Consider the following 13,823-nt stretch of genomic DNA (forward strand, 5'->3'; position numbering starts at 1 on the left):
CCAAGGGGCTGAGGCCATTGTCCCACCACCTGGAAGGGATTGGATGTGGGGCTCCTGGCCACCCTACTCCCAAAGCTGGCCATGAGGCCTTACAGTGTTGCCCAGCCTCTGGCTGCTGGGACATGAATTAAGGACCAACATGGATGTCAGCTGGGGCCCTCAGGCACTGGCCTAGGGCTGGCTGGGGTCCTCTGCACACAGATGTCTTCCTTCTCCCACCATGGCCTTGACCCGAGAGACCTCTTTCCTTGCTGAGGATGTAGGACGGTAAGGTCTTCTTCCTACATGAGGGGTTGTTCCTCCTGAATGTGGCAGAGGCAGTGTGGTTGGTGAGGGAACCTGGGCCAGGCCAGAAAGGCCCCAGACAATATCAGTGCTGGTCAAGTGCCAGGCCCCAGCGGGCCAGGGACAGAGAGACCTGGAACTCAAACTCAGGTCTCTGCCTCCTGCTACGGTTGCTCTTCCTGCACTGTCTGTCCCACACCGTGGAGCTCTCTCTCAGGCCTCAGGGGCTCTCTGTGTGACAGACACATGTGCCCTCTGTGGGCTTCAGCAGTTTGGGTTGTTGGTTTTTTTAAGTAGACTATTTTTTTTAGGGCTGTTTTAGGTTTGGAACTGAGAGGAACAGACAGAGATTTCCCACCCCCTGCCCCCACCCGTGCACAGCCCCGTCCCACAGAACTGTACCTTTGTTGCAGTGGTTGGACCTACACTGACGTGTCGTTATCACCCAGAGTCTGTAGTTTCCACAAAGGTTCACTGTATGTCTCGTACATTCTGTGGGTTTGGACAAATGTATGGGGACATGTAGCCACCATGTGGTATCATACAAAGTAATTTCACTGTCCTAAAAATCCTCTGTGCTCCGCCTTTTCTTTTCTTTTCTTTTCTTTTCTTTTCTTTTCTTTTCTTTTCTTTTCTTTTCTTTTCTTTTCTTTTCTTTTCTTTTCTTTTCTTCTTTCTTTCTTTCTTTCTTTCTTTCTTTCTTTCTTTCTTTCTTTCTTTCTTCTTTCTTTCTTTCTTTCTTTCCTCTCCCTCTCTGCCTTTCCTTCCTTTCTTCCTTTCCTTTTCTTTCTTTCTTTCTTTCTTTCTTTCTTTCTTTCTTTCTTTCTTTCTTTCTTTCCTCTCCCTCTCTGCCTTTCCTTCCTTTCTTCCTTTCCTTTTCTTTCTTTCTTTCTTTCTTTCTTTCTTTCTTTCTTTCTTTCTCTCCTCTCCCTCTCTGTCTTTCCTTCCTTCCTTCCTTTCTTCCTTTCCTTTTCTTTCTTTCTTTCTTTCTTTCTTTCTTTCTTTCTTTCTTTCCTCTCCCTCTCTGTCTTTCCTTCCTTCCTTCCTTTCCTTTCCTTTCTTTCTTTCTTTTTTTCTTTCTTTCTTTCTTTCTTTCTTTCTTCTTTCTTTCTTCTCTTTCTTTCTTTCCTCTCCTTCTCTCTGTCTTTCCTTCCTTCCTCCCTCCTTCCTTCCTTTCTTTTTCTTTCTTTCTTTCTTTCTTTCTTTCCTTCTTTCTTCTCCCTCTCTTTCTTTCCTTCCTCCTTTCTTTCTTTCTTTCTTTCTTTCTTTCTTTCTTTCTTTTTTCTTTCTTTTCTTTCTTTCTTTCTTTCTTTCTTTCTTTCTTTCTTTCTTTCCTCTCCCTCTCTGCCTTTCCTTCCTTTCTTCCTTTCCTTTTCTTTCTTTCTTTCTTTCTTTCTTTCTTTCTTTCTTTCTTTCTCTCCTCTCCCTCTCTGTCTTTCCTTCCTTCCTTCCTTTCTTCCTTTCCTTTTCTTTCTTTCTTTCTTTCTTTCTTTCTTTCTTTCTTTCTTTCTTTCCTCTCCCTCTCTGTCTTTCCTTCCTTCCTTCCTTTCCTTTTCTTTCTTTCTTTCTTTCTTTCTTTCTTTCTTTCTTTCTTTCTTTTTCTCTTTTTTGAACTGTATTTCTCCATTTACAGAATGCAAATAACTTCACTGGGGTTTCTTCCAACTTTACAGCCATGGAGTTCCCTTCTTTATGATGCCCTCCCATCCCTGGGGTCACCAAAGCTAAGAACAAAAAGCCAAGGGCTGTGCATTTTATGTCTGCGTAAACATGACCACTGTGTGATTATGAGGGCTGAGCACCTGAGAGGTCTTAGGAGCCAGTACCAGAAGCTAGCATTGACGGAGTGCCCACTGTGTGCCTGACCTCACTGAACATTTAATTGTCACAGCAACCTTATGAGGTACCTCCATTTCATGGATGAGAATGCTGAGACTCATGGGTCCCAAGGATAGTAAGTGTCAGAGCTGGGACTGCAGCCCAGCTCTCTCCAACTGAGCTGACGTCTTTGCACTTTGAAAAGCAGAGAGCATCTTGGTCTGTGAGGAATTCCTCTCTTGCATCCTGGCCCTGGGGAGACTCTGAGCCAGCATGGAAAGAGCCTGAAGAAACAGTTTGCCTCATGACTGAGCCCCGAAAGGTGGAGTGTGAGACCTCAGCAGCCTAAAGTGTGGCTCCTTCTATTCTTAGGCATGACTCTTAGAAGACCCAGGAGCCTGAGCCTGGGAGGGGAGGGAGGGTTGTCCAATTTCCCCAGCTCATGTCCACAGGACATATGTCAGCAGAAAGTACACACCCACTCAGAGGAATGCACTGTCGAATAATACACGCTCACATATGCACACCCTTACCCTCATGACATTCAAAGCTCTCTCCTGACCATTTTCCTATTTAGGCCTCCAATCAAGGCTGCCTCCTACAGTTGCCCACACTGTGCACTGCACAATTGTAAGAGGCACCAGTCACATGGACTATGATGCGAACAGCACCCCCTGGAGTAGTCTAACACAGTGGCCCTGTTCACAGTAATCTGGGAGCAAGCCAAGGAGACTTGGCCAGTTTTATAGCTAGTGGAAACTGAAGCTCGGAGACAGCCAGTGACTTACCCAAGGGTCAAAGAGTGAGTCAGTGGTTGGAACAAAATCTATGTCATCCTTTGTCTCCTGTCCCCCAGGCATTTCACAAAGAATTCTTCTTTCTTTCTATAACTTTGATTTACTTTCAAAAACAAATCATTTTAAAACTTCTATCTGTTTTTGGAGAGGAGCCATATTCACATGATACAAAATCTTAAGGGTATGAAAGAGTATAACAAGAAGCTGTTCCCCATCTACACTGACCCCCAGGAAGCCACTGCTCATGTCCTATGCACCCTTCCAGAGATAGTCCATGCACCTTTCACTCAAATGGGCACCTGCAATGCTCTCTACACAGTTTACTATTTTCACTTTATCTGTTTTGCAATATATCAGAACATTTCAGGCTGTCTGATTCTTTGTTTTGCCTGTGAACAGAATTCCATTATGTGTCAGCCTTGATAGCTCTTTAAGCAGGACCCACTGGTGTTCACTTAGGATGCTTCCAATCTCTCCCTAGAGCAAACAATGCTAGGTGACTCCCCCCACCCCCCAGCACATGTATCATTTCGTAAATCTGAAAACGCACCCAAAGGATACATTCTGTATTTCCTTAAGATCAAAATATTTCATTTTTGAAACAAAATTAAAACACTAGGAAAGGATAATAAAATACAGGAGAAGATCGAGGGGCTCCCAGGTGGCTCAGTAAGTTAAGCATCCGACTCTTGATTTCAGATCAGGTTATGATCTTGAGGTCATGGGATCAAGCCCTGCATCAGGTTCTGCACTGAGCATAGAACTTACTTAGGATTCTCTCTCTCCTCTCACTCCCCCCACTCTCCCTGCTCATTCTCTCTCTCTCTCTCTCTCTCTCTCTCTCTCTCAAATAAAAAAATAAATAAAAATAAAATACAGGAGAAGATCCAAATTGCCCACCCCTGTTGATCCTACTTCCTAGAAGCGACCAGTGTCTCATATCATTTCACAGCTTGCTTGTGTGGCCTAACATATATGATTGGTTGTGAAAATAGCCACACTCCCTTATACCTCCTTGTCTCTGTGCACTTTCTAATGTGACTTTGCAGCTCCTCCCACTGAGAGTCGGAGTCTATTTCTCCCTACCTTGAATCCGGGCGTGGTCTATGCCATCCTTTGGCTATTAGAATATGGAAGTGATGGTGTGCCAGTTCCAGGCCTAGTCCTCAAGAAGCTTGGGTGCTTCTGCTAACTCTCTTGGGGACTTGCTGCCCCGTAGACTAGGTCCAGGCCAGCCTGCTGAAAGATGACAGACACAAGGAGCAGGGGGAGAGTCATCCCCATTGTCCCAGTCAAAGCCCCAGGGAGCAGCTCCTTGAAACCTAACCTGACATCTCAACTCCAACCCTTCTCTCTACTCCCTGCCAGCAGCCTCAGCAAAATCACAGCCCTCCGTCCACACCAGGGACTGAGTGCAGGGACCTAGGGGGCTCTACAGAGGTGAAGGGGGCGGGGCTTAGAGGAAGCCATATGCCTGCTCTGTTTGTGTGCCAGAGAGCAGAGGTCTTTCCAAATACGTCTCTGGGAGAAGAGTTGAATGGTGGTCACCAGAGACTGCCCCTCATCACCTCACACCAGCTCCACTTGGTCTTTCATTCACAATGAGCACCTACTACGTACCAGGTGTTACTCTAGGTGCCAAGGATATAGCCATGAGCAAAACTGACATGTTCTCTGCAAGCTACATGCTAAGCGGACGAGACACAAAATAAACATATAAGCTCATGGTTACATAATATATCAGCGAGTGGTAAGTGTTCAGGAAGAAAATAACAAAGCAGGATAAAGAGACAGGGGTGATCGGATAGCCAAGGAAGGCCCATCAGGGAAGGGTGTGTGAGCCAATGCTGGAATGATAACAAGGAGTGAGCCCCGCAGACAAGGGAAGAAGCATTCTAGGCAGAGGGCACAGCACATGCAAAGGCCGGGAGGCAGCAGTGAGTGTGCAGAGATGCTGGAGGAACAGCCAGGAGGCATGGTGGCTGGAACACAGTGAGCGAGGGGTGCGGGAGTGGGGAACAAGAACACAGGTATCTCCTGTCACTCCTTTCTCCACTCCAGTCCTGAACACCACCCCCATCTGCAAACTGACCTCTGCATCCCTTTTCCTTTTGTACAAGGCTGGTCCCTTCCCCCAGGCCCTGGACCCCATTTAGCCCTTCCAGCCTCTTCAGATGCCTCACTCAAGCCTGAGAGTCTTAGCACACATTGTTCCCTCTTCCTCCAAATCCTCCCCATCCCCATCCCTTTTCACCTGACTGTGCATCTTTTCAGGTCTCTGCATTCCCTGAAGTCTTCTCTGGTGCCCCAGGCTGGGTCAGGGGCTCCCTGGGCTCCCACAGTTGTCTGAGCCTCCCCCCAAGTGGATCTGACTCATGAGCTCCTGGGGCCGAGAGAATGTCTGATTCCCCTTTGTGTCCCCAGCTCTGAGCTCAGGTTTGGCCAGGGGTGCAGATGACACTCCTATGGATTCAGGCTAAGGCCTCTGGCTCCCCAGACCTCCTTTCACACCCTGTCTCCTTTGCTTGTCCCCCTAACCTGGGACAGTTTGGTCTCAGCCACCCTGACCTACTTGCTGCTCACTAAGCCGATCTGGTGCTTCCTGTCCACCCCCACCATAATATGCCACTGCCAGTTCCTGTCTTAGCCCAAATCTCCTCCATCAAAACCAACTGGAGCCTGTTTTGATTGGAACTGCACAAAGCACACCAGACTCAAGAAATGGCTGGACGATGTGCTGTGTGACGTGTAACTGGCCCTCAGCTTCCTCCTCCATTGCCTGGGGATGCAATGATACCCAGAGCATAGGGCAGGAGTGCTCTGTCTCCTCTCCTTGGCCTTGGTCTCCCTGAGGTGCTAGACTTATCTCTCGATCCCTGTCAGTGCCCAGAATGTAACAGCTTCTCAGCAAGTTTATATGAAAATAGAGAGAGATGCCATACTTTATGGTTTACAATGCACAAACATTATTGTGCTCTGTCCTCACAGCAATTTTTTTTAAGTTTATTTATTTATTTTGAGAGAGAGAGAGAGAGAGAGAACATGCAGGGGAGAGGGAGAGAGGGAGGGAGAGAGAATCCCAAGCAGGCCCTCCACTGTCAGCACAGAGCCTGATTCAGGGCTTGATCTCATGAACCGTGAGATCATGACCTGAGCTGAAATTAAGAGTCGGACCCCCAACTGACTGAGCCACCCAGGGGCAATTCTTACCAGCATCCCTTCATTTCACAGGAGAACACTGAGCTGCTGAGCTGGGATGACTAACTTGGGAGCGGCTTGGTCATCAGCTTTGGCAGGACCCCTACCAGACATTCAGACATTGTGGGAACCACCCAAGGCCAGCCCTTGATCCCTGATCCGCAGATTCCAGGTCCTAAGCTCAAAACTCTTGCACATTCCTAAGTCCTCACTATGACGCTACGAGGTGAGCAATGATATCATGCCCATTTTGCAGCTCAGAAAACTGAGGCACAGCTAGTGAGTAGCAGAGGGAGGACTTGACCCCAATTCTGGGGACTGTCTCTGTGTTCCTCACACGTCTCCATACATCTGCTGATTGATAATAAAAAGAAGTTTTCTTCTTTCCCTCTCTCTTTCTTTTGGCCTTTTTCCCATTATTGAAGACTTAGGGTAGCAGCTGTGCTGGAAAGAACAGGTCACGCAGCGCCCAGCAGGGAATGCCTGGCGCCAGCCTGAGGTGGGAGGTCGGAGCTGCTAATTTGAATTATGTGCAATTGTGGAATTGTCGAATTGTTGGCCCCAGTGAGTCTGGAGCAAGCCTCTGAGTGCGGCTCCATTGTTCTGCTGCTTAAAGACCTGGGAAGGTGGGGTGCCTCACCTCCCAGAGGTGGGGTGCAACTCCAGGCACTGTTTACAAATGGAACGTAGCTGGAGCCCCAGAAGGGAAGATAACTGCCCTGTTCCCATATCAGCATCTGTCTTTGGTGTCCCCAGGCCACAGGACGGGGCTAGGGGTATAAAGGCAGGGACACAGTCTTAGGGTTTGGTTCTTTCTTTCTTGGCACTGGAGTAGCATAGAGGCATCCTGTAGCCTTCATCTGGGATTCACAACCAATGCCAAAATCATGGTCTTCTGCCTGGGAATGCTACCTGGACACACACACACACACACACACACACACACACACACACACCGTATCTGGGAAGCCCCAAAGCTGAGCCAATCCTGCAGCTTTAGAAGCATTTAGTCAGTACCTACTCTATACTGTGCTGGCCACAACACTGGCTAGGGGTGCTGCAGGTGACCTTGACAAACCCCTTAACCTCCCAGAGCCTCGGCTGCCTCAGCTGGATGGTGAAGGTAATGATCTTACTGGCCTCACGATCCTGTAGACAAGGAGCAGGGATTACACAGAAGGCTTGAGGGGGCCTGTCCCAACTGCCAAAGTGTGGGTCAGGAAGTGAAGCCCAAACAGCTATGTGAAAATCAAATAATTTGGCTCCTCCAAATCTTAGAAGGTTTTTATCAATTTCATGTCATGGACTGAATGGTATTGGAACTAAAGTCCACACGGCTTTTGAATGAAATACATGTAGGAAAGAGAAAAGAAGAAAAATAATTCATGCTGATTACTAATAATAGCTAAGATATGGAAACAACCTATGTGTCCATTGATGGATGAATAGATAAAGAAGACGTGGCATATATATATATATATATATATATATATATATATACACATACACACAATGGAATATTATTCAGCCATGAGAAAGATGGAAATCTAACATTTGCTACAGCTTGGATGAAACTTGAAGGCATTATGCTAAGTGAGATAACACAGAGAAAAAACAAATGCTGTATGACCTCGCTTGTATGTAGAATCTAAAAAATTCAAATTCAGCGAAACAGGGTAGAGTGGTAGTTGCCAGGGGTTGAGGGTATGGAAAACGGGGAGATGTTGGTCAAAGGTACAAACTTCCAGTCCTAAGATCAAATAGTTCTGGGGATCTAATGTACAGCATAGTGATTATAGGTAATAATACTGTATCATATGCTTAAATATTCTCATCACTAAGCACCTTAAACTTACACAATGTTATATGTATGACGATTTTATCTTAAGCTGGTGAAAAAAAATTAAGGGGAGAAAAAAAAGAATGCATGGTGAAGTATGTAGTAAGCCATCAAGGAAATGATAAGCCAAGATTGAAGGCATAAACAAAATATTTCCTCCTAGCCCAGGCTTGCCCTTTGACTATCTTAAGGGTGTCTTTTGATGGAGAAAAGTTGTTAACTTTAATCAAAGACAACATATATATTTCTTTTTTTCCAGTTAGGGTGCCTTGTCTCCTGTTTAGAAAAATCCTTGCCTCCCAAAGGCCATGAGGACTGTCTCCAATGCTCCATCCAGTCCATCATCCACCTTGGATCATTTCTATGCACAGAGTAGGGTAGAAAGTCAAGGGGTGTTGGGGCTCCTGGGTGGCCCAGTCGGTCAAGTGTCTGACTTTGGCTCAGGTCACGATCTCACGGTTCATGAGTTCGAGCCCCGCGTCAGGCTCTGTGCTGACAGCTCAGAGCCTAGATCCTGCTTCTGACTCTGTGTCTTCCTCTCTCTCTGCCCACCCCCCACTCTTTCTCTCTCCTCTCTCTCTCCAAAATAAACACTGAAAAAAAGAAAGAAAGTCAAAGGGTGTGGTTTTCCATATGATGTCCAGTCATGAACACAAGAGCTGCTGCCTCACACAACAACATGGGTAAAGTCTGTAGACTTTATGGTGAACAAGAGAAGCCAGACACAAGGGAACATGCTGCAAGATTCCATTTAGGGGGCCTTCCAGAGAGGCCTCTGCCATGACAGGGTGATCCTGGAAGCCTCATCATGGGGTGTCACCCAGGAGGGGGCACGAGGGATTCTTCTGGGGTGTGGAAATGTTCTTTACCTTGACCTGGGTGTTGGGTCCACGGGTGACTGCAAATGAAAACAAAATTGATGAGCTGTGCCATTAAGAGAACATTCTTTTAACTGTTTGCATGCTATATGCTGATTTTAAGGACTGTTCTTGGAGCGTGGGGGAGGAATTCTGCATTCAGACGGAAAGTGTTCCCTGAGGAAGCTGAGGAGTGGTGGAGGGAGAAAAAGAGAAGCAGCCCCTGGAAGCTGGCCTGGCTCCTAGCTGGGTCGTGCTGGCCTCCTGTGGGACGTTAACAAGCTCACAAAACACCAACCTCAGCAGAGGTCCCTCTGGGACAATGAGAGAGTGAGACACAGCAAGGCCACTTCACAGTCATGTCTCAGCATAGACACAACCCGTGCCACCCACAAAACACAAGCGGCCTGTCTAACTGGGCCTCTCATTCAGTTAAAATAAATATATCTTTACCAATGATCATCTTTATCAGCAATATCATCATTTGGGCCTCCCCTGTCTGTAGATGAGATTGACTGAGATCCTCAGTCACAGAATTGCCTCTGCTTTCTGACGCCATTGAATCTGGTGAACCCCTTCGACCTGGGTTCCTCCCCTAAACCACCCAGCCAAAGACCAAACCCCATACTAGGTTCTTTCTAGCACTCTCTACCGAGAACCCATAGTCCCCACAGGTGTGTTCTCCCTCGCTGCAGTGAGTAGCAAACCCACCTTGTTTAACCACAGGTGGCTACAGGTAGTTTTGCCGGAGGACATTTGCCAGGCATTTGACCGAAGTCCTGAAGAACAGAGAATAAACAGGTGTTTGCCACCTCTCATGTTTCAAAAAAAATGTTAAAAAAAAACTCTCATTTTTTAAAACTTACATAAATTTACTTCAAAAGGATATCTCTTATTATTACTTCAAGTAGAAAGTGAATATCACTTTGCTAAAAACAAACAAACAAAAAAGACAGAGGGGCTTGTCCAGGAGGCAGCTGGACACATAGGTCTGGAGTCCGGGGGGTGGGGGGATCTGGACAGCAGATGCGCATTTGGGGTGATCAGCATGTAGACTGAGGAGGCTGCCAAGGACTGAGCCCCAGGACATCTCAACAAGCTAGGGAGCTGAAGAAACCAGGGAGAGATCACAGAGCTACATGGAATAGCAGTACAGGACCATTTGGCATCCGAGCTGCTCCTGTGGCAGAAGGTGTAGGGAGGCAAGGGCGAGGGGCTGCCAAGGAAGGTGGTCCCCTCACCAGGAGCCCAGAGCACCTGCAGAAGAACATACAGCCAACTGTGGATTATTGAAGTTCAAATATCAGATGCCTCCTTTAGGAACACAGACCTCAGCATTTTGCTATAAAATGCTTTTCCTACCTCTCCCATAAATGTAAAGTTTCCTATTTTAAAAAAATAATTTGGGGGCGCCCGGGTAGCTCATTCGGTTGAGCATCTGACTTCGGCTCAGGTCATGATCTCCCAGTTTGGGAGTTTGAGCCCCATATCAGGCTCTGTGCTGACAGCTCGGAGCCTGGAGCCTGCTTCAGATTCTGTGTCTGCCTCGCTCTCTGCCCCTCCCCCGCTCATGCTCTGTCTCTCTCTGTCTCTCAATAATAAATAAACGATAAAAAAAAAAAAGAAAAAAATAATTTTGAGGGGTGCCTGGGTGGCTCAGTCGGTTGACGTCCTACTTCAGCTCAGGTCATGATCTCATGGCTTGTGAATTTGAGTCCCGCGTTGGGTTCTGTGCTGACAGCTCAGAGCCTGGAGCCTGCTTCGGATTCTATGTCTCCCTCTCTCTGCCCTTTCCCCACTCATACTCTGTCCCTCTCTCTCTCTTTCAAAAATCATAAACATTAAAAAAAAAATTTTAAATAGATAAAAATAAAACAAAATAAAATTTTTTTCACGAGAAAAACAAATGATGATTGATATCTTTCCAAGGGATTAAGTAACTCAAAACCAGCTTTTACTTGATGCATAAGCTGATATCTTCAACATATCCCATTCCAAAAATAACAATAACCAAAAAAACAAAACAAAACAAAACAAAATACAAACAGGGTATGTTGGACACCAAAGTAGAGAAGCTTCCAGAAAAATTAAAAAAAAATTATTTGTCTAAGGTTTTAACAACCAAGCTGACACTACCCCCCACCCCTCACCTTGGCTTCCAGACTGTAATCAGAGCTGAACAATGGAGTAAGACAAGCCTGTTTTCCCTGAGGTGCAGGCCCATGTCAGCAGATTCATCAGTGGGGTGTCTGATCCTGTCCAGCTTCGTGTTTCTGAGCTGATGTGCAACACAATTCACTTAGTTGGTTTCCTGGTTTGAGTTGAGAGCATCTGTGCTACCCCCCGCCACAGTAGACAGCCCCCTTTTCCAGCAGACCTGGTTTGGCTACAAGGGGCCAGTCTCAGTGGACTTTGGCTGAAGACTCTTAACTCCTTGGACTCGCATTCAAGGCTCTTCCCAGCCTCCCAAGACTCCATTCCCTTAGACTTAGCCCTTCCCTGCAAGCATCTGGTGGTTTCCCACCTCTCAGCCTTAGCAGTTGCCGTTCCCTCCATCTGATACACTCTTACTGCCACCCATCCCCAATCTCCGCATATTCAAATTCTCGCTGTCTCTTAAGACCAAAGTGAGCACAGAATCCAACTAACTTGCCATAGTCCGGGTTTGTATGTTTTGTTCGGGTGTAATTATTAACAGGGCCCCCTTTCACTCTCAAAAATATGTATCTTGGTTCAGACAACAGATTCTGACAAGAGGTCCAGCTCAAATGCCTCTTCTGGGAAGCCACTCCTGATTTCCAGAGCAAGATCTTCTACATCTTGAACTTGCACAGCCCCGAGTCCCTCTCCTGAGTATATCACACACACCATTGTGACTACCCTCCTCTACATGCAGGTCTCTCTCCTCGGCTAGGCAGATACAGTCTCTTTATTAAAAGCATTTATAGGAGCGCCTGGGTGGTGCAGTCGGTTAAGCGTCCGACTTCAGCCAGGTCACGATCTCGCGGTCCGTGAGTTCGAGCCCCGCGTCAGGCTCTGGGCTGATGGCTCGGAGCCTGGAGCCTGTTTCCGATTCTGTGTCTCCCTCTCTCTCTGCCCCTCCCCCGTTCATGCTCTGTCTCTCTCTGTCCCAAAAATAAATTTAAAAAAAACGTTGGGGGCGCCTGGGTGGCGCAGTCGGTTAAGCGTCCGACTTCAGCCAGGTCACGATCTCACGGTCCATGAGTTCGAGCCCCGCGTCAGGCTCTGGGCTGATGGCTCAGAGCCTGGAGCCTGTTTCCGATTCTGTGTCTCCCTCTCTCTCTGTCCCTCCCCCGTTCATGCTCTGTCTCTCTCTGTCCCAAAAATAAATAAAAACGTGGAAAAAAAAATTTAAAAAAAAAAAAAAAAAAAAAAAAAAAAACGTTGAAAAAAAAAAAAAAAAAAAAGCATTTATAAACATAGTATTACAGGTTAGATTGTGTTCCCCAAAAAGTTACATTGAAATCTTCACCCCTGGTACCTGTGAATGTGACCTTATTTGGAAATTATCTTTGCAGATTTAACAAGGTTAGGATGAGGTCACTGGGTGGGCCCTAATCCAGTATGACTGTGTCCTTACAAAAAGGGGAAATCTGGACAGAGAGACAGAGAGACATGGAGAAGACTACCATGTGACTGGAATCACGTGTCCATAAGCCAGGGACGCTGAGGGCTGCTGGCAAACACCAGAAGCTGGAAGAGGCAAGGAAGGATCCTCCCTAGAGCCATCAGAGGGAACACGACCCTACTGACGTCCTGATCTCGTACTTCTAGCCCCCAGACCTATGAGACGATAGGTTTCTGAGGTTTAAAGCCACCCTGTTTTGGGTACTTTGTTACAACAACCTTAGGAAACAAATAAATACAGTAACTACTCTTTTAAATAATTGCTTCATTGAGACACAATCCGTGTGCTATAAAACTCACCCTTTCAAGGTGTACAACCCATGGTTTTTGGTGTATTCACAGAGCGGTGCAGCCATCACCACCACCTAATTTTAGAACATTTTGTCGCCCCAAAAAGAAACCCAAAACTCGTCAGCAGTCATTTCTTATTCTTCCTCATTCCTGAGGCAACCACTAACCCTCTTTCTGTCCCTATGGCTTTGCCTACTCTGGACATTTCATACAATATATGGCATTTGTGTTTGGCTTCTTTCACTTGGCATGGTTCTAAGGTTCATCCATGCTGGGCATGTATTGGCACTTCATTCCTTTTTATGGCTGAATAGTGTTCCAGTGTAGGGATAGACCACATTTTATTTACCCATTCACCAGTTGATGGACATTGTTTCCACATTTTGGCTCTTATGACCGGGGCTGCTATGGTCATTCATGTACACGTTTTTGCATGGACATGTATTTTTGATTCCCTTGGATAAGTAACCTTTTTCAATGGAAAGATCAAGCCTGCACATGGTAAACAAAAGTGCCAGAGCTTTAAAAAAAAAAAAAAAAAAAAAAAAAAAAGTATATACCATTAAAAGCCAGACTCTTTCTCTCTCCAGGTAGAGATCCCTCCCCAGAGACCACCTGTTCGTTTCGTTTCATTCCTGTCCTTCCAGAAATGTTGTCTGCACCTTCACGCTCAGGTAAGCGAATGTGTGTTTTCTCCAGCAAGAATACCAGCACACAGCTGTTGCTGTGTTCCTGTTCTTCTAACATATCAATACTTCTGGATCCTTCTGCACTGGGGCCGAGGGCCACACTTTATTCTGTCAGTGACTGCCTTGCTCAATTGCGTGAATTGAAATTAAATTCAATTAAAAGCCCTCAGCTTTTTAATTGTTTGAAGGACATTTAGGCTGCTCCTAATTCTTTGTCGCTGCAAATATACTGGGCTGAACGTGCTTGCAAAAATTTCTTAGGGGTAGACCAGAAGGCCCAGGGGTGGACTTGCTAGGACACAGAATGTGAGCTTCTCAGGAGATGACCCTGAGTTTCTTGAAATCGTGGTTGAGTCTTGGTCACCCTGGTGACCCACAAAGACATGTGCCCAACGGGGAG

General features: G+C 46.4%; 1 protein-coding gene across 2 annotated transcripts in view; it reads left to right on the forward strand.

Moving 5' to 3' along the window:
- LSM3 (LSM3 homolog, U6 small nuclear RNA and mRNA degradation associated) overlaps positions 1–13,586 on the forward strand; it is a 122,060-nt gene extending 108,474 nt beyond the window's left edge. For both annotated transcript variants that reach the window (XM_058725868.1, XM_058725866.1), the window contains exon 4: positions 13,325–13,586. In XM_058725868.1, coding sequence (XP_058581851.1) covers positions 13,325–13,567 — 243 coding nt within the window. In that variant the 3' untranslated portion in view covers positions 13,568–13,586. The remainder of the gene's footprint in view (positions 1–13,324) is intronic.
- The last annotated feature ends 237 nt before the right edge of the window (positions 13,587–13,823 follow it).

Source organism: Neofelis nebulosa, chromosome 4 (assembly GCF_028018385.1).
Source record: "Neofelis nebulosa isolate mNeoNeb1 chromosome 4, mNeoNeb1.pri, whole genome shotgun sequence".
NCBI lineage: Eukaryota > Metazoa > Chordata > Mammalia > Carnivora > Felidae > Neofelis > Neofelis nebulosa.